General features: G+C 50.5%; 1 protein-coding gene across 27 annotated transcripts in view; it reads right to left on the reverse strand.

Moving 5' to 3' along the window:
• The window catches only part of CELF2 (CUGBP Elav-like family member 2), a 362,707-nt gene that overhangs the window by 67,852 nt on the left and 273,444 nt on the right, over nucleotides 1–21,411 (reverse strand). For all 27 annotated transcript variants that reach the window (XM_021064258.1, XM_021064257.1, XM_021064256.1 and 24 more), the window contains one exon: nucleotides 11,897–12,031. In XM_021064258.1, coding sequence (XP_020919917.1) covers nucleotides 11,897–12,031 — 135 coding nt within the window. The remainder of the gene's footprint in view (nucleotides 1–11,896; nucleotides 12,032–21,411) is intronic.

Raw genomic sequence — 21,411 nt, forward strand, 5'->3', positions numbered from 1 at the left:
TGGACCTGTCACTGCCACTGCTCGCTGGCATCTCGATAGGTGAGGTTCCTAAGAGAGACGCTATGTCCTTAGTTGTCACACCTGGTACCTCCTCACCTTGTCTTCGTTCCGTCCCCTCCCCAGGCCCACGAAGACGACACCTCAGAATGAAGGTGTCATCTGGGGCCAGGAGCTTGAAAGAGTCCGTTTATATGAACTCAAGTCTGTGAGGAGCGAACGGGAATGGAGAAAAAAAAGAGAAGGGGAATCCGGTTTCCCCACTGACGGGATTCTGTTCACACATCACCGAAATAAAAGTGCACGCCTCCTGTCGCTGGTCCCAGATATTTGTTTTTTATAGAGGCTTGTGGACACAGATGGAAAAAAAATCATGGTGATTTCCTTCTAAGGGTGAGACCTTGTAAGCGACAAAACCAAGAGGTTCCATCTCTGCTCCTGGGATTCTGACGATGTCCTGGTGTGTGAGGCAGAAACGCCATCCCTCCGCTGCTACCAGCCTGTGTTCCTTCGGGCGAGTTCCCTCACGGGGACCGCGAAGGAGGCACCTGGACGCGGGGTCTCGCAGACGCCTCGTCATTACGGATGGGAGGACGCGGCCAGGCTTGGGACTCCGAACAGAGAAAGGGAGGAACCCGGGTTTCTGTGTCACCCAAGTGCACGTCACTGGGGGTCCCAAAGACCTGCCCGGACCCGAGTCTTAGGTCCCGGAACGGGGGCCGATTGTCCTTTGGCTACCAGGACCCCGAGGTTGGCAAGGGTCAAGAGGTCCCCCCCAGAGCTCCACACAGAACATCGCCGGAAATAGCGCACAGCTGTCCAGGGCCTGCAGGGCTTCCCTCTCCGCGGCCACGGCGGGCGCCAGGAGCCATCCTGTCTTCCGTAAGGAGGGCGGTGTTGGTTCCATAACCTCAAGTCAAGTCTGAGGGTCTGTGGGAAGTTCACTGCCAAGGTGTTCAGCTCCACCCCAGAGTGGGAAGAAGCAAAGCGTCTACGCCTGGCATTTCTCGGCTGATCTTTTTAGGAAGGGTGGGGGGTTAAGGCTTTTGCAAAGGCAAAGGTGCAGAGAAAAAAAGCTGATGACAACACTGGATCTTATTCCAGGTTTAACCTGGTTCCTACTGTCCAGAGAGCAGGACTTAGTGTCATTCCAAAATAATCCGCTTTCCCACATTTGACTTCAATGTTGTCTTAAAAGAAAAAAAGAAAGCAGTAGGGAGTTCCCATCGTGGCTCGGTGGAAACAAATCTGACTAGTATCCATAAAGATGCAGGTTCGATCCCTGGCCTCGCTCAGTGGGTTCAGGATCCCGTGTTGCTGTGAGCTGTGGTGTAGGTTGCAGATGCGGCTCGGATGTGGCTTGGCTGTGGCTGTGGTGTAGGCTGGCGGCTACAGCTCCGATTCAACCGCTAGCCTGGGAACCTCCATATACCATGGCTGTGGCCCTAAAAAGACAAAAACAAAAACAAAAAAGCAATAGCATAAGTTCTATGTACACACTTCCTTGAGAGTTCCATGAGGGCAAACACAGACACCCCCGTTCACAAGGGAGAAGCAACGGCAGAGGAAGTGACGTGCTCTGAAGCACCGTCTTTCAGCGCGCGGGTCGAGACGGCCACATACTCTAGAAAGAAGATGAACCTGCAATTCTCCTGTCATACCTTCTAGAGGAACTATTTTTTAAACCTCTGCTCCGGGCGTGAAGTTTTTTCTGGTTTCGAGCCCAGGTAGATATTTAAACCCTGGACTTACGTGGGACGTGAACACCTTTCTGTCCCCGATGCTTTGCGTCCTGGACAACCTGGACCTCTTTCTGTTTGTGTCTCAGCAGCGAGGGTGTCCCTGAGACTCTATCACCTGTTTTCGGAGTACCTGGAGTCCTGTCACATCTGTGAGTGTCCACAGTGAGTGCTGGGGCACAGCGGGAAAGGCAGGCGGGGGCTGCTGTCTCGGGTTGGGGTTGGGGGAACGCGAGACGCATCCTTACACGTGCTGCTCCAGGCGCGGAGAAGGGGCTTCAACAGGGTTTGCTTCCACCCCTCCAACCTCCTGCCCACTTCAGTCCATCACTGTTGTACTCACATTGGCCTCTTTTTTTTTTTTTTTTTTGGTCTTTTGTCTTTTAAGGCTGCACCGAAGCATATGGAGGGTTCCCAGGCTAGGGGTCTAACTGAAGCTGTAGCTGCCAGCCTACACCACAGCCACAGCAACGTGGAATCCGAGCTGCATCTGCGATCTACACCACAGCTCATCGTAATCCCGGATCCTTAACCCACTGAGCCAGGCCGAGAATCGAACGCGCAACCTCATGGTTCCTAGCCAGGTTCATTAACCACTGAGCCACGAAGGCAACTCCTGCCTCTTTCTCTTGAGTTAAGAAATATGTTTACATTTCTCCATCTTAAAATTTCTCTTCCTATTGACCCTTCTAGACTTAAAAAAAAAAAAATCACTAAATTTTGTGAAAATGTCATTTACAAACACAAGGTCCGCCTCCAGTCGCTCATCCCCATGTCTGATGGCCTCCAGAACGGTGCCGTCCCCCCTCACCAGCGCTGTGAGGGGCCACTCAGGTGCACCCACCGCCTGACGGCTACAGCCCACGCCGATTCCCCTGCTCCACCTCTACCACCCTCCCGTGCCCGGGTCCTGACACCATGCTTCCTCCTGTCTCGCAAATGCGGGCTCCAGCCAGGGTCCACGGTGTCTGGTGATTCCCGCTCCGTGCCCTCACCCAGGCCCCAGCTCCGCAGCCCAGCTCACCACCCTGCAGCTGCTCCGTGACAGGCTCCAGGGTCAGGTAACCACTGCGTGTAGGATGTATTTCAATGAAAGCCTTTTGCACACGTGCTTCCGCTCAACAGTTCAGCAAATCAAACCATCACCTTCTCCTGACTCCCCTCTCTACCAATGCAAATGCTGTCCCTCTGGTCCCCAAAATCCACACACTTCAAGTCCTGCCCTTTGCTGCCTTCACATCCAGTCGGTACCCAAGTCCCACCACTGACTTCCTTGTGCTCTGCATCCTTACATGGCTCTTTCCTGTCCATGAGAGCAAGTTCCAGCTCCCCAGTCTCCACCGCCAGCACGCCCCCCGCCACCGTGCTTCTGATTTCCCATCCATCTCTCGCCGGTGGAAAGTTAGATGGATTTCCATTTGCTGACTGAATGCTTTTTCTGTATTTTCTCATGCTTGACACATCTGATAAATCTTCCATTCCATTTCCCACCTCTCAGAATCCTACCTCGTCTTATGTTTTGGCTCCCACGTCAATGCTTCTATTAAAAGTTAGCCCTGTTTCCTCGAGACAGGTTCGCTTCTGTCGCTGACACCTTGTATCTTATCTGATTTCCACTCTTCAACCAGACGGTCGGGGTTGGCACATTCCACTGATTTTTTGCATGTGGCCACTGCATCTGGTTTATGAACTTAAACCACATACGAACGAAACATGTCCACCTGGTTACTTTCAAGTCTTCCAGTGTGGACCTTAGGTCATCAACCTCTAGCAAGTGAACTAGAGTCAAGTTTTGTGGCTTTTCCATCTAATATAGAGCATAACTAACCAGTTCACACCTGTTTTTTTTTTTTTTTTTTTTTTTTTTGGTCTTTTTAGGGCCACACCTGCAGCATAAGGAGATTCCCAGGCTAGGGATCAAATCAGAGCTGTAGCTGCTGGCCTATGGTCACAGCCACAGATCTGAGCTTCATCTGTGACCTACACCACAGCTCACGGTAACGCCAGATCCTTAATCCACTGAGCGAGGCCAGGGATCAAACCCGCATCCTCATGGATGCTAGTCAGGTTCATTTCCACTGAGCCATGACGGGAACTCTCATACCTGCTTTATAACCAGTGCCAGCAGTGGTGACATGGTTCTAGCAGACAGAGACAGAGATAATCTGATGGGGGGACACGTCTCATCGAGCGGTTGTGTTGTACAGAAGAGGGGGCTCTGAGCTCACCTGTGCCTCCGGGGGACCCGCACACACTGTAGGAGCCCTCGCACAGCAACGTTTATGCTAAACATGGACACAGCACAGACCCCAGAGCCACTAAAGCAAAAACACGGAGCATGAGAGCTCCGGTCTAAAAATATTAAAAACGTGCACTCCAGACCAAGCAAGAACAAAGCCCTGAGTGAGGGGCAGCCCACAGAACAGGATGGTCCTGCCCTGTGCCCCCATCCCCCACCGGGGCGGGGCCTGCAGGAGTCTGGGTGCGGGCTCTGAGCCCAGTGGAGACCCACACCCATTGTCACCTCCTCGGCTGGGCAGCTTTATTGAGCTGGACGATCAAGAGACTGCTCTAAATCAGGGCATCTCAGGGATGGCATGGGCCAGCCCATCCCCGGTGCAAAGCTGCTCTGGTGGCAGGTGCTGAGACACCTCAGGCCGCTCAGGACACTGGAATGAATGATAATCAGCTGCGGTTCTCTCTGGACCAACAGATTTCTCATCTTCTTGATGGTAAGTGAAATATAAAGGTAATTCCACGTCAAAACACCCAGTACGTGCAGAGGCCATCCAAGCTCCAGTTGGGGGATATGTGCCTGCTTTGTTGTTTTTTTTTTTTTTTTTAAGCCATAGAAGCAGAACGATCAATGCCTGATAAAGAACCATTGACTAGGAAGACGGACGGCTCCCAATGACGCTTTTTTTAAACACCTAAGGACTTCTGAAATACTTGCTTTTCATGAAATGCCTTTGTTGAGAAGCCATAGAGCAGAACTGCCAAGTTCACTTCTCTCCTTTTTTCTGGTTTTACCACTTACCAAATCTCCTCTCATGGTGAACACCACTCTTGGGGGTCCTTGTTGCATTTAATGTACAGAAAAATGGCACAGCTCACAGAAAAGGAAGAGGTAGAGAAAGGTCTCATTTCCCTACCCTGGAGAGTCACAAGATTTTAATGAGGTATACAAAAAAATTGGTCATGAAGGGTTTTTTTGGGGGGGGTCTTTTTAGGACCACACCCTGGCATATGGAGGTTCCCAGGCTAGGGGTCAAGTCCGAGCAGCAGCCACCGGCCTGCACCGCAGCCACAGCAACACCAGATCTGACCTACACCACAGGTCATGGCAATGCTGGATCCTTAACCCACTGACGGAGGCCAGGGATTGAACCGGCATCCTCATGGATACCAGTTCGGTTCATTACTGCTGCCACAATGGGAACTCCAAAAAGTTTTTCTTTTTCTTTTTCTTTTTTTAGGGTGTAGAAGGTATAGTTTCTGCTTAAAAAGGCTAATAACCACATCATTTTACCACAGTGGGAATTTAGTCACCTACGCTTTTTGAAAAGCTAACGCTAAAATATAAACTACACGAGGGCAGGAGTTTGCTCAGCTTGGTCCACTGATGTGTTTCTAATGCCTCGAACAGTCCCAGGTACAGACTAGTCGCTCAAGGAATATTTGTTGAAAGAATGAAAACAATGCATCAGGAAATTACAGTCCCTGCAGTAACATTCTTCCATCATGTTCAATTCTTATAACAGTGATGACAAGAAAGGGAGCCCCATAATGTCACGAGCAAGTTAACACATGGGAACCTTCCAGAAAAAAAAAAAAAAGCCTTCTTCCAGGTTTCAAAGGTTGAAACCTGCGGAAATGAGCAAAAAATGGGATGTCAGTTCTCTTTCTGTAGCAATCAGGGTGTGACGCTGTTGATGGATGTGACCCCACCAATAAAGAGCTAATGGGAAAAACGAACTCGCCGCCTGACCCCAATTTAAAATATAGGTCAGGAAGGGGAAAACTTGACTGTTTGAGGTTTTTTTCTTTTCCTTGATAATAAGCAATGAGAGATGGGCCTAAGGAAAAACACGAGTGGGTAAGAGAACCAGGTAATTTTCAAATGAAAAACGGATCTTGAATTAATAAAATGCTCAAGTAGGGAACCCCCCCCCCCAGGGAAGTGGGTACCTGCCTCTTGGACCCTGGGAGGCGCCCGGGGGGCGTCCGCGCGCGGTTAGTGGAGCACAGGGGGTGGGGGTTATAGCGCATTTGAGGAGGATCTTTCTAATAAAGCCCCCATCAGAGCAGAGGGTTCTCTTGAAAATGAAATCCCTTTATGTGACCGAGACTCTTCCTGATTCTCGGTCACGGCCATCGGAACATTTTGAAAGCCAATCTTCGTAAAATGATTGGAATAAAACCCCTGCTTTCCGTGACTTTGCTCTAAGGCACACTGGCATGGATTCGCCCTTCGGAAACCTCTCAGACCTGACGACCCACCTGGAAGGTGTGGCTAGCTTGGGATTTACTCAAGAGCCAGGTCACAGCAGTGAGGAGGGGGCCCAGACCCTGCCCCACGTCACCCCCCCACACTCGGAGTCCCCCTTAGAGGCCTGTGCCGGGGGCTGGATGGAACACGTGGCTTTTAAACACTTCTGCGGGCATTTCCATTGCCACTCAACCCCAAAAACATCTCAAGGCCTGTGCGAGACACTGCTCCAAACGCCAAAGGGGTTACAAGCAAAGAAACCGTGCCTGCTTTGCAAGACTTACTCTCCAGAAGGTGAGACACAGGCAGGTGCCCAATAGCCAGGCTGCAAAGCGTTTTAGAGGAAGTACCAAGAATGCGCTCTGGCAGCTCCGAGGCTGGGTGGGGGCATGGAACTGCCACTGGGCCACCTCCCTGGCACGGATACAGCGCCTTAGCAAGGCCTCTGCACCGGATCCAGCTTTAGAATGCATTTATGTGAGAAATACATTGTGGAGGCCATGAATTCTTCCTGGAAGGCTTCAGGGTGGAGGTGGCGTTTGCACCGATTCTTAAAAGCTAAGTATCAGAGTACCAAAAGCAATTTATATTCACCACCAGAATTTTTTTTTTCTTGCTGCTTCACTTACAGAAGCAGTGTATAAACAAAGCTTGGTATAATGGGCATTAAAACCATCCATTTTACACCTATTCGTGAATCTTCCCAAGCGCTGACACTGCACGAAAGGAGTGACATGGGAGATGTCACGGGAGGAAATGGGAGAGGTGGCACTCCAGGCGGAGAAGCTGGCAGGAATAGTGACGGAGTGCCCCCCCCCCACCGCCGACGGGGTGTTGGGGGGAGTGACCGACTTTGCGGGGGGGCGGGGGGCAGCGACAGTTCTGGGGAGGAAGGATGGGGCCAGGTCAGCAAGCATCGTGACGGCCACGTTCAGGAGCTGGTGCTGCGCTAGCCCAGACCACGGTCCGCCACGCCACGGGGACGTGTCTCAACAGAGCTGTTTGTTGTGCCAACGGGGTGCGAAAGGGAGTTGGCGGCTGGTCTGGCGGGACAAGGGGAGCTTCACACAGGGGCTGCCAACTCCAACGATAAAAAAGAGCTGCTTCAGAGAGAGGAGACGGGCTGGAGGTGGGGGCTGAGGAGGTGACAGAGGCTGGGGGTGGACCGCTGAGGGGGGAACCCTGTGCTCAGCGGCAGGAACAGGTTTTCGGAAGGAGGTGAGCGTCCTGAGGTCCTGGGATGCCGGGCAGCCTCTGCCAGCGCCCGGTGTCTGTCTGTCTGTCCCTCTCTCCTGGTCCCCTCAGACTCGACCCTGTGGTACTACTGCTCCTTGCATGTGACGGTGGGAGGGGGCGGCGCCGGCCCAGCTCATTTCACGGATGTGCCCCAGATGTGCCCCGGATGAAGCAGAAGGCTACGAAGCGGGGGTGAAACCTGGCGATGCCAGTTTTCATGTGATACACATGCCGACACCCTTGGTGGCGGGACAACAGCTTCTCTTAACACTAGGACGGCTCAGAGAGTACTTTCTGGTTTCCCACTGCTCAGCCAGCCTGGTGACACTGCTGGGTGATGCTGGAAGGGACCCCAGGCTGGCCCTTCTTATGTGAGGAGCCCAGGGCAGGTCGGACTCCCCTGGAAACACCCTGTCCCATCTCCGTTGCCCCAGAGAAGCTTCACCCTGGGACTCGGTGTCTGTCACAGCCTTCAAGGAAGCAGGTGGCATCTTGAGGATGGGAAGAGGTACTGCCTGGACTTGAGAGCGAAAACTACTTGAGAAGCCAAGGGTGGGAACGGAGGAAGGCGCCCTAGCATTTTAAAATGCCTTCCACTCTGGCACGAAATTATCTCTCATCCTGAAGCGTGTACTTACAGAAGCATCGGGGGAATTTTAAAACGTCTTGTTAGGGCCAAAAAAGAAAGAAAACAGAAGGTCAGTGGCATAATGTGGTCCCCGAACCCAACGTCATGTTTCGGACAGGAAACGCCCAAGAAATGTTCCTGTGGTAGCACGATGCTCTTGCCCGGCTTCCCAAGTGCCCAGGCAAAGCCAACACATGGGCAGCTCAGGTAGCCGGCAAATGTCCTTATCTTTCCTTAAGCCCCAGCTGTGGGCCTTACAGACACTTTGTCTCTTTATACCAGTGCCAGACACATTCCGCAAAAACAGGAATGACCCAAGAATCAATGAACTGAATAGGAGACTGAGGTAAACAAAAGAAAAATTATCACATCAAAATAAAAGACAAGAAACGCGGTTACGTTCGGCTTCACAAGACCTGTGAGAAACTCCTAAAACGCCTAATGTGCATTTACCTGGTTTTTATTCTTTCATGATTCAATTTCTAATTTCATTCCCTATCATCTGATAATTGCATGAAACACTTACTCGAACTGTGGGCAATTTAGACTATTTCAATGTTTATTTCAAGGCCAGGAGACAAAGAAACCTATTTACTGCCTAAGGGGATTTTTTTTTTTAAATAAAAATTAATGCTTAATCTTTCCTGTTTTAAAGCACAGATTGTTTAAAATCACTTATGATAATGCTGTAGGGAGTGTGTTCCTGAGTGTGCGAAATTGAAATGATAAATTTACAATTATTTACAAAAAATAATTGTTTCGGGGATTGAGTTGTCCCTTTACTTTCCAGATAGATTTCTCTGAAGCATAAGGGACATCTCTCAAAAGAGGGTGAAGCCAAGCCCTGGCAGGAGTGTTGGGCAGAAGCTTGGGTGCACTCTACACTTTGAATGGACTGGTTAATGGTTCAACAGGAAGCCCCATGTTCTATTACTTAAAAAAGAAAAAAAAAGGCATTGGCCTTGGGAATGGCTTCCCAGCCTCCCCCCGCCCCCCAGGAAATTGCTCTGATGAAGTGGAGACCCCTGAATCCCACCAACCACGGCTTCCGTGACTTTGAAAGAGTCCCTGATGGAAATGAGACAAATAATTTACTTTCACTTAAATGCCAGATGTTTTAGTTACACTTAAGAAAAATAATTGAAATGTAGATTTAAATCATCTCTGCCGCGACCCTTCAGGCTTCTAATGAGATACTTTCAGCTCTTGTGCAAAGCCTTCCTCAACAGAGAGGAGGAAAACCACTCTCGCCCTAACACCTCGGTCGGCAGGATTTCAGGGAAGGGTGAGAGGCCACGTTAAGAGCAAAGGGAAGGATGCTTGGCTGGGCTGGGCGGGAAGCAAACGCACCTCAGGACACAGTTAAGGGCTCAGGAAAAAGCTGAAATGGTCAAATAAGTTCCGAGTTCCTTGGAGACTCTGGCTGGCTTCCTAGGCTGCCCTGCGGTTTAAGAGGGTTACTTCCTGGACAGGCTCCTGAGCGTCCTGGATGGAAAGACTATGGATCCAAGGACAAGGACCTCACCTCTCCCCCTCCGTCCCCCCACTCGGCACCACGTCACTGGTGCCAGACTGCGATCACACCAGGCGCCCTCCTCTGACCGGTGCCCTTGGCCCGATGGTCTACCTGCTTCCTTCACTTTCTTTGGGGTCCTGCTCAGTCACCACCTTTCCGGAGGGATCAGCCTCCTTCAAGCCCCTCCACTCTCTGCACAGCCCCTGCCAGGCACATGCCTGGCACACACGACTGCTCACTGCCCCCGTTCCCCTGCCCGATGGGGAGACTCCCGGGGCCGGGGAGTGTGTCTGTCCAGTTCACTGCTGGGTCCTCAGCACCCAGGCCAGAGCCCGCAGCTATACAGACACTTACAAGCATTAGCTGCCAGTGAGGTTATCCACTCGGACCAGCTGACAGCTGCTCTGGGGCTCTTAAACCCTCGCGCCTTCTTGAAGGAGATGAAAACGTTCAAATAGTAACACTGATTATTCCCTAGAACCAAAGCATTTCCCTGCTCAGACGTCACAATGGAAGAATATGTATATACACATACACACACGGCTTTTTCTTTTTTTCTTTTAATGGCCACACTTGCAGCCTATGGGAGTTCCCAGGCTAGGGCTTGAATCAGAGCTGCAGCTGAGGCCACGGCCACACCAGATCCAAGCCGCATCTGTGACCTATGCTGCAGCTTGCGGCAACGCTGGATCCTTAACCCACTGAACGAGGCCCGGGACCGAACCCAAATTGTCATGGACACTATGTCGGGTCCTTGACCTGCTGAGCCACAATGGGAACACTGAGAATATACTTTTTCAGAAAGACAAATGAACCTTCCCAAGCGAGTAACAGGCCACACACCCTTAAGCAAAATGTCCATTTATGATAATGGTCATTTTTGGAATAGCAGAACAATTTCTATAACTATAGCATTCAACTCTTTAATCTTCAAATTCAAAGTAACTATAATATTCAACTATAATATTCAACTCTTTGACGGTTCAAACAGCAGACTCTGACTCTATGCCATATAAGGAAAAGTCTTCATAGGAAAAAGAGTTCTTTTTCTCCACCTTGTTACCAATGATGTGGTCCATTTCTGCTGGTTACTCTCAATAAAAGGGAGTCAGGGTGAAGGCCAAGGTTGGAAGAATTACAGCTAATTCACTTTTACCAAAATAAAGTTGATAGAGTTCTCTCCTCAAAAAAAAAAGCTAGTCCTCTTCCTTTTTATATAAACAAACAAAAAAGCATTCAGATTTTGAGGGATGTTCAGGTTTTTTTTTTATGCCCAACAAAATACGGTTAAAAATACCAGCTGTGGATGAAAGATCATGTATAAATGTAAAACATGCGTGTGTAATGCTCTGTGCTGTTTTAGTGTCATCGTTTCAGAGTCCTCCAGGGGGCTATGATAATTCTTATTTAACAAAATACTTTTCAATCTGATTTATAAAATAGATACATCGGAGAGGTCAACTATTTAATGTTTTTAAGAAAAACCACTATTATACGGGGGAATATACCGTGTCTAAATGTGTATTTCTTTTTTTTTTTTTTTTTTTTTTGTCTTTTTAGGCATATGGAGGTTCCCAGGCTAGGGGTCGAATCGGGGCTATAGCCACGAGCCTACACCACAGCCACAACACCACCAGACTTGAGCCACATCTGCGACCTACACCACAGCTCACGGCAACACCGGATCCTGAACCCACCGAGTGAGGCCAGGGATCAAACCCACATGCTCACGGATAGTAGTTGGGTTTGTTACCGCTGAACCACACGGGGAGCTCCTAGACCTTGGTGTTTTTAAAGTCAGATGTAAAGGATGGGGCGGCTGTGGACCGCCACACGGAAGCGACTGGGGATTCTGAGATTTAACGGAGTGTTCTTAAATTTCTAAAAAAAAAAAAAAAAAATATATATATATATATATATATATATACACACACACATACACACACACACAGGAGAGACCACCTTTCCCAAGAGACGGAGGCTCCACACAACTGGGGGTGTGTGGGGCTGAAGGGACGACAGAGCAGTTTTTAAACAAAAGGAAGGTCTGAGAAGCAAGAACCGGGTAGATTCCCTCGCAGGAAGTGCTTCTCCTTTTACCCTTGGAAGAGGAGACACACAGGCACCCCAACTTTGTTTCTTTAAAAGAAATTAAACAGACAGTCAAGCCCTATGCCTGGCTGGGTCTGGGCACGTCCACCCTGCACTCGGCACCTGGGGTGGCGGGCGGGTGGTGCAGGCTGGCGCGCTGTCCCCAAGTCCCCGCTCCCAGTGGCAGGAGGCCACCTTACCAGGACTGGTGAGGGCTCCCAGGGCGCTGCTCGTGGTGGAGAGAGGGTTTGCATTGGTGGTGGTGGCTGAGGTCTGGGCCGCGGCTGCAGCTGCTGCCAGCGTTGCCAGATTCTGTAACTGTAAAGCATTCATGCCTGCAGGGGAAAGAGAAACGCAACATCACCGACACGCCCGCTTCGCTGGTTTCCAAAAAGGGAGGGCAGGTGACAAGGGCAGAGGGCCCCGAGATGGCATACTCGGGGGGCTCAGGCGTCACCATGGGGCCTGCCCAGACCCAGGGCCCTCTTCCCAACCATCTCCTCCCAGGCTCTCAGATCATCAGAGAAGACCAGCGAGAGGTTTCCGTGGGGACTGCGCACGGCGAGCCTTCTACCACGTAGCTACCCAGAACGGCACCATCCGGGCTCCCACGGCTGCAGGGAGGGCTCCAAGGTAAACTCTCCATCCCTAACTTGACAGGTGCACCAACAAAGTGTCACAGAAAAAGCGATGCTTTATTCATTAAAGAGTTCTCTCTCTGAAGTTGCAGCAATCTGGTTTCCTGGCTCTGTCTGCTGTGTGACTCTGGGCAAATTTCTTAACCTCTGTTTCTTGCTTCATGAGTGAGCGGTAGCAGTGGCTGTACCTCACCTCACACCTCAAGACAGTGAATGCTAATTTCTGAGCACAGTAACCAGCACAAGGCAAGCCCCCTGTAAATGTTAGCAACTGCTGCTGTTGGTACTTATTATTGCTGCTAAACTTCTCCCTGCAAACACTTGTTTTGTTTTGCTTTTTAGCACCTGCAGCATATGGAGGTTCCCAGGCAAGGGATCCAATCAGAGCTGCACCTTCCAGCCTACACCACAGCCACAGCAACGTGGGATCCAAGCCACATCTGTGATCTATGCCACAGCTCACAGCAACGCCGGATCCTTAACCCACTGAGCGAGGCCAGGGATCGAACCCACATCCTCATGGATCCTAGTCGGGTTCGTTAGTGCTGAGCCGCAATGGGAACGTCTCTATTTCTTAATCCAGTGTTCTCTGTACATTTAGTCTCTCTGCATGATTTGCTTCCCTACCCCGTATGACTGAGGAGCAGGAAACAATGGTTCTCCCCCCACACAGTGGAGTTTTACACAGAAAGATACTGAAGTCAAGCCACCAGCTTTATCTTGCTTTCTTACGTCTCAAATCCAGGTACTTAATAAATGTCCATTGAGTAAATCTCATCTGCGTTAGAGACAGTGGCCTGACAATCATTTTGGAAGATGGAGGGTTGAGAGAACGTTCTAGCAACACACCTGTGAAGCCCCCAGCCACTGTGTGGAGCCCTCGGCCACCAGGCTCACTTACCCCACTCCTCCATCCTAACTGCCTTAGTCAGGACTCATTTCTACTCAGAGGAGAGTTGTTCAAGTTTCTGCTGCAAAAAGGGTTCTCATTTTGCTCATAATGAGGCTCTCCCTTCTCGCAGGAGGCTCCCAGCCCTGGTGGCCTTGGGGAAAGCCGGCACCTGTTTCTCTAACCCACATGGTTTCTGAGGAAGCTCCGAAGCAGGACAAAGTACTGGGGCGGCCTGTGAAAGTGACCCCACTCCCTGAGCACGTGTGACAGGAGCAGCCCTCCCCTCCCTGGGTCAGGGCTCAGACAGGGCGGGGTTGACGGACCCTGAGAGGTGAGAAAGCACCTGTTTTCCAGGTTTGCTCCGGGAAAGCGGACCTGGAGGAACATGAGCCCGAGTGCAGACCACCGCCGACAGACGGCTGCGCAGAGAAGGCTGAGCACCACGCTGGCATCTGCACGTCCGGCCTCGGTTCAGGACCAGCAGAGCCACCCTTCTTGGCCGGGGTCGGAGGGCCTCCAGGATGCCTGCCTGCTCTGACCCGCCAAGTGGAGCCATGGTTCCGGTGCCACCCAGTTCTGGAGCTGGAAGTAATGCATCTGGGTCCCGGCCCCCGAGGCTGCGCCTTGTCGGTGCTTGGAGCCCAGCCTCTCAGCACAACCTGACTTCACACCACCTGGGCGGACTGCTCACCTTCACGGTTAGATGCTAAGTTCCCCAGGACAAAGATGCTGCCGTAGCCTAAAGCCGGCAGACACCCAGACACGCGCACATGCACGCGCACAGCTACATTCATAGCAGGTGCTGGACACCGCCACCAGCATCATGAAACGCCCCCGAACTGCTCTAAAGAGCGCTGCCTGCAAACAAGGTTTCTCCCTGTTCTTTCTTGGTTCTTTAGTATTTATGAAAGCGTCAAATACTGACTGTCGCTTAATTAATCCCTTCTACAAATATTTATCAGGATTGTGCATTTTCTTATCTCATCCAGTGACACTCGACACTGTCCCAGAGCACGGCTGGGACACGCAGGTTCTCTCTCTGCTGTCCTCTCCCTGCATGTCCCTTGCTTCTCCCCTCCCCTCATTTGTCCCCCACAGGTGGACCCCCGGCTCCGCCCCCGCCCCCACTGCCAAGGCCAGGCTCCAGGACCATGCTGGGCAGGGCCGACTCAGTGCCACAACCACACTGCGTGGAGGGAGAACATGGGCCACAGGAAGCAGGGGTGAGGTGGACGGGCAAGGCTGCTGTGACCCCAGCGTCTCAGGGCTTTGAGGGAATGGAGAAGGGGGAGGGTTAGATGGAGAGAAGCAGGTGCCTCCTGGGTGAAACCCCGGTCCCGGCCCTAATCCCACATTTTCCCCTCCATCCTGGCCTGTGTTCCTTGGGCCCAGAAGGCAGAGCTCCTCTGCTGGTGACCACAGAGACAAGGACCACTGTTTCCCGGAGGCAGCGTGGGCTGTCAGGGAGGGTGGGGGCTCCATCCCAAACACGTGACTCCCTGTCCTGGCCCGCCGCCCCTCCGCCGGCCTCCCCGGCCTCGAGCACAGGGCTTACCTATCTGCTGCTCAGATTCTTGGCTGCGATTTGGGACTAAGATGAGCAGACCTGAGTAAATGCTTCAGAACACTGAAGGCTAAGGAACAACTGGGAGGCAGAGGAAGCTCTACGGGCTGGATAATAACCTCAACAATGTTATCCCCAATAATGCAGACGATGGCACTGAGGACAAAGCACGTGCCAGGCCTGCGAATCACGCTTACTTAGCAGGCCTGACAGACCCAAATGACGGAGGCACTCCAGCTGTGCTACGTGTCACAGACAGAGGACACGGGAGCTCAGAGCTCCGGGGACAAGGAGGCCCGTTCTCCTCCCTCCTTGCCCGCCCAGCCTCTGTTCTCTTGGTTCCCACCCAGGAAGTGCAGGGATGATGGGGAGGCATGGGGGGGGAAGGGGAGGAAGGACATAGGGCTTCACAGGAGAGGGGCTGGGGCATCGGACGTGAATGGCCACCGGCTCCTACCACGGGCCCAGCTTAGCCTTGCTTCTTTCGACAGCATCTCAGCACGGCTGCCGGGTGAGGGATGTGTCCCCAGGATGGGGTCCGAGGACGTGGGTGCAACAGTGCTTCCTGCTTGGCCTCTGGGTACCCAGGCCCCAGAGGGCCAGACACTGACCCAAGATCTTCATTGGCAGTTAAGACCCCAGCTAACCAGGGACCACGGCACAACTGTGCATGACATCTTGTCTGTCACTCAGTCACCCTTCAGCTCCTTAAGTGTTTCCCCCTCCTCCATCCTTAGAATACAGGCCTCACGAACCCGGGTCCCGCTTCCTCGGTGAACAGGCTGCAGGCTCCTTCTTTGAGGGGCCATTTCCCTCCTGCTCACCACCCTAACTTGGTGGGCTCCTCACCCAAGTTTCCCTGATGAGATCCAGGGGCTCTTTGGTTCCCCTGAAGTTTTATGAAGAACTGCGCATGCGATGCGTGCCCACCTTTTGGGGTGACAGACCCTCAAGAGCTGGAGGACCCCTGCTTCCTCTGGATAATCTGAAAGGGGTGCCAGTCCTAGTAGGAAACCATTGAACGAGAGGCCTCGGGTTGGTGACAGCGACAGGAGAAATGGAGAAGAAATCAGAGCTCAGGAGTCACGGTGCAGAGGGAACAGATAAAGGAGGAAAGAAAACGGTGTTCCCACCAAAAAACCCCAGGTACCATCAAGCCAAAGAAAAACCAAAACCAGGCTGAGACTTTCTAAGAACATCTGAGCAGATGGCTGAAACCACAGTGGGGGGTTCTGTGGAGGCAGCAGGCACAGGCTCTCCCTCCGGCCTCCTGTGGGTCTTACTGTGCCTGGACGTGGGCCGGGGGTAACAGAAGCACCTGTTCCCTGTGCTGTGTCCTTCTGCCTGGTCAGGCAGAGGTCCCAGGCCCACTATCCAGTCCATCCCCGAAACCTGCCCAGAGAAGACATCCCTGACCACGCCCAGGCCTCTGAAATACTGCTACTGCCCGGCTTGTCTCATTCTTCACGTCCAGGGTCACATTCAGGGCACCAGGGATGCTTTCTCAGGGTCGAATCCTGGGACTCTTTACCCACAGTAGTGCCAGTCCTCGGTGATGGATGTGCTGGCTCTTCTCCTGTTTAGGAAAGGGGCTCAGGGACCACCCTGTGCAGGGAAAGGCATCTGCCCCAAGCCGGGAAAGCAGCTCAGAAGCCTCACAAGGACACCCTCAGGTTTCATCCTCTACCTCCTTAACTGTATCACCCAGCATCACTGGGTACCTGAGGTGCCGGGCATCGCTGCCTCTCCAGACCTCACGCTGCTGCAGACTCAGCTCCTGGACAGGACAGAGTTACCCGCCAGTTACCCATTGAGACGCCAGGCCCACTGCCATCACAACAGGGGTGTCTGCTTCCGCTCACACTGAATTCATATTTCTGGTTGTCTTGGTCTATTTTCTTCAGGGGGGTGTGGAAAATCACCCTGTCCCTTCCTCCTCAGCTCCTTCTGCAGTGCCTCTGGTCTTCCACCCCGACCCAGTCCTAGTCTCATCACTGCGACTCCCACACAGTCATCCTGAAAGGGCACCAGACAGGAGCTGGATGCTGGTTCTGGCTCCGCAAACAGCTCTTCTCGGAGAAGGAAAACCACCTCTATTTAACCTCCCAAGCACTTGGCTCGGGTAGGCACCCCTCAAGCCAGGGGCAATAATCTGGGTGGCTAGAAATGCAAAACATTTAAATAAGTTTTAGGAAACCCGACAGCATGCCAAGATCAAGATGGCCAGAAAAAAAAAAAAAGTTGGGCATGCAGAAGTTCAACTTTTCACTCATTACTCGGGGAAGAGAAAATCCTTCCCTAAAAGAAATTTTGTACCAAACAGATGCGCACTGGGCCTACTTGAAACTGAAGATTTAAAAAAAATTATTTATAAGGAGAAGAGCATGAAAATTTAATTTAATGTTCACCTTAGGTAATTCTGTGTCTTATTGTTCAGAGCAATTACCATAAATCTGCATATCAATAAGCAAGAACAGATGTCAGTTGTTACAAGTGCTTGCCAATCAGGTCTGTTAAAAAGTGACAGATGGGTGGCTATGGAACATTCTCATAAGGCCTATTAGCACTTCCCCGAGAGAGTGTGGAGAGCGGAGGATGGGAGGCTCAGCTTTGGGAAGAACTTGAGGTCTTTGTGGGTCCTGGATGCACACCTCACAAGTGTGTCCCTGAGGTGAGTGATGGTCTCAGCCAGCCTCTGAAGCACAGATTCTGCAAAAGTCTCTGTCACACACATTCTAAGCCCGGCTTCTCTGGAAGCAGGTCACCAACGGTTAAAACAGTTGCTGTGTTGTTGTTTTAAGCAACTATCTGTACTCTACAACTTCACTGTGACTTTGGAAACCCAGACCAGTTAATTCTGCAAGCGAATTACTACCAGTTTTACTGAACATCTGAATTCGAGTGAGGGAGTGTTCCCTTGTTTATCACAAGATTCTTTTCTTTGGCCATAGCTTCATAATTTCTGATATTTCTTACCAACAACCCCTCACCCTAGAAAAATAACTCCCCCAGCAGCATACAACCCCCTCTCAATAAATTTGCAATGTTGTCCAGAATGAAAAGTGGTGTTTTTCCTGGGGCTGACTCTGAAATGCTTCATTTTGAACAGTGTTGGCATTCTTGAGCAAGGTTTTCCTATGGCTTGTTATTTGGCCTGTTTGACGGTTTGTGCAGTCACTGGAGCCTGTGCTTACAGGAACATACCTGGGTGTGGGGACAGGAACACCCTCTGACCAGCTTGGGGGTAAAAGGGAGGTCAGGGTTGGATCAGGCCCATCTGCAATCTGGATCTGCCATTTATTAGCTTAGTGACTTGGGGCAAGTTTGTCAGTGAACTTTCTCTCAGCCTCAGTTGCCCACCTGTAAAATGGGATGCTAATCATCACAGAATGGTCAAATACTACCCTTGTTTTTCTCACATGATGCTTTTCTGAGATGACAGCTGTTATACAGAAACTAAAGACTGAAAAGCCACTTTTCCCTTATTCCTTCTTCTTCAGAAAAATTCAGATTCTTGGCCAGAACTTAGACACCAAGATTCTGAGATTTCAGAGATTCATGGAACAAATACTACAATTGAATGAGAAATGGGACATGTTTTATCAGAAGTTATAAGGGAAAGTCAAATCAATCAACTTCAAGGATGCATAAAAGGAGTCTGTGTATAAAGATTTGATCCTTACTAACCTATTTTCTGGTGTTTAAGTTCCATATTTATTTCCTTGTAAAAAACAATGAAACACATCTGAAGCTATTTTTAGTTTGAAAGAAAAATGGTAAACCATTATTTGTGGGTTTTTTTGGAAAAAAGTATAGTTGATGCCTCATTTGATTTTATTGATGTAACTACTTAGGAACTTGTCACCTAAATTTTTTCCCCCAGCTTTCTTTTATTTTCTCCTCAAAAAAAAAAAAATGTTTACTCATTCAAATGAGACCTTTTAGACTCTGGTGAGCAGCCTCAACCTCCCAACCTCCTGAAGGACAGAACACAAAGCTCTGAGAGGTGTTCACAAAAATATATTATCTTTTTCAGAAATAGTTTGCTCTTTTTGGGGCTGGTGCTCTCCGCTGTGGTACTTGAATTTTCCATGTGGCGTTTATCACACGGCCCTGGAGGACATGAACACTGCATCTGAAGCATGGCGGTCACCAGCCTCACTCTTACTGTCTCCTCGGTTAGCAAGAGTCCCGCCCCAGGTGGGGTTTCAGATGAGCAACCTCTTGGGTTCCCTCATGACGGTTTCCACCGAATATGTTACATACCATGCTCTGTGTAGCGTGTCTGACATTGGACCAACCCACTAATCTCCCATCTTTGACAACTCGTTCATGAAGATGCCGTCATTCATTTATAAAATGGCTTTTGGCTCAAACATCAGGCCACAGTCAAGTTTCTGACTTCCAAAACTGGGCGTCTCACGTAAGCTCCATTGGGAATGCCTCCAAAACATCAACTTGCATCTGCTGATTTCTACTCACTTGTGATGCATCCACTGGGAAACAGTCACGGGTGCTGCCTGGAGGAGTCGGGGCCACGGCTGTGCCCTCTGGAGCAGCGATGAGTGAGGGTATTCAGAGGTGAGAGGATGGTACGGAAGTGAGGGTTTTTAGGGGGACGAGGAAGAGGGGTTCCTTGGGAGAACCTCCTCCAGGAAGTGACCGCTACTACCAATCCACTTTATAAGACTGGTTGGGGTGACTGGCAGTGACAACAGCTAAGCCTGCTTTTGGGGGAAGACAAAAGGGCAAAGGGCTCTATCACTTTGTTGAAAAGAAATACCAAAACCCCAATGCTTCCGACACTTAAGTGAGACTTGATTTTCCCTAGGAATGAAGGGCACCTGTTACAGAAGAGCCTTGACATCTGTGTCCTTGATGCTCTCGGTATCAAGGTGACAGGAGAAAATGGGCCACTCGGTGCTCGATCCCACGGCCTGGGCAGACCTAGCGTGCTGAATTTAATGCCGAAGTTTTGAGAAAGGCGTATTTTGGAAAGCCGAGAGTGTTTGCAGACCACCTTTAAATGAGCCCTCTGCTCCACACACCTTGTCAGGTGGCTCCCAGATACCCTGGGGGTTCTTAAATGAGCACGCCAAGCAGGAAGATGCTGGCATCCTGACCTGAGCTGCGGCCACAGACGCACACAGCCTGATGAAGGATGACAGCACGCTGTGTCCACCCGGGAAGACACGCGTGGCAGTAGCCTCAGGACCCAGTGACCTTCTTGACATAGTTCAACTGTGGGGACAGGAGAGCCTGAGGCGTCCTCTAAGGAAGACCCTATTTTGAATCTGGATGGGTCTGTACTATGGGAGGCCAAACAAATCCTGCACAGGTCGGAGAGACAAACCTTAGCATTTATTTCAGAGCTTGGGATGTGGTGGTTTTCTCTGTTTAAAACACAGAAAACTCCTTGAATATTTCACTTCGCTCTCTCCAATTCCCTTCACAGAACCGAAAATAAATCAACCGTTCAATGTGATTCTTAGCTCCAAGGCCAGCTTCCCCAGCTGTATTCATCAAGATGCTGCAGAATGATTTAACTAGTTATTATTTTAACATGTATTTTTCCCCTAATAATTCAAAGGCTTTATTACAGCAGAACAAGCTGGTGGGGCCAACAGATTTACAGCTCAATGAGTAATTCAGCATTGTTTCCACCATAGGCTAGTAGGTCCCATCAGACCAGTTACCGTCAGCCCTGGAGGCCACCGTGGAAGGCTGGCAGACAACCACTGAACACACAGGAGGAGAAATCTATGTATGCTCATTCAAAGTCTCTGCAAATAAGTGAAGTAAGTCAGAAAGAGAAAGACAAATACCATTTGATATTACCTATATGTGGAATCTAAAACATGGCGCCAATGGACCTACCTACAGAACCAAACAGACTCTCAGACACAGAGAACAGACTTGTGGTTGCCGAGGGGGGAGGGAGTGGGGTAGCCTGGGGGTCTAGGGTTAGGTGGTGCAAACTACTGCATTTAGAATGGATGGGCCATGAGGTCCTGCTGCGCAGCACGGGAACGATACCCCATCTCTTGGGATAGACCGCGATGGGAGCTGATATAAGGCAATGACCGTGTCACTCTGCCCTATGGGAGAAATGGACTCAACACTATAAATCAACTATACCTTAATAAATAAAACACTTTTTAGAAAAGTGAATCAAGGATATGCATTTGGGAAAAAAAAAGAAAAAGAAAAAGGAGTTTTCGCTCCTTTGAATAAAAGAAATCAGGCTTTCATTCTGCACATCCTGGGTTCATTTCATAGACTCGGGGTGCCCTTGATTAGAACACACCATGCTTGAGGCTGCTACGGCCCAAATCTGTTCTTCTCCTTACCCACTCTCCCCTGTCCTTTTGGAATCAGACAAGGAAGAAGCCCTGTTCCTTAGAGCAGGTTAACGGCATCTGTGTCTGATTCGTGGTGCGGGCTACCTTCCCGGGCCCTGTGGAGGTAAGACTATGAGCCTGGAAGGTGACACAGCAGGTGTGACCTTTCGCTAATCACCGTACCTCAGTTACTACTGACACAGCTCATTATAAAGAGAAATTCTTCATGAGCTAGCTTTCAAAGCCAGTCACACTTTGATTTTCTCGAGAACAAAGACTA

This window comes from Sus scrofa, chromosome 10, assembly GCF_000003025.6.
Source record: "Sus scrofa isolate TJ Tabasco breed Duroc chromosome 10, Sscrofa11.1, whole genome shotgun sequence".
Classification (NCBI taxonomy): domain Eukaryota; kingdom Metazoa; phylum Chordata; class Mammalia; order Artiodactyla; family Suidae; genus Sus; species Sus scrofa.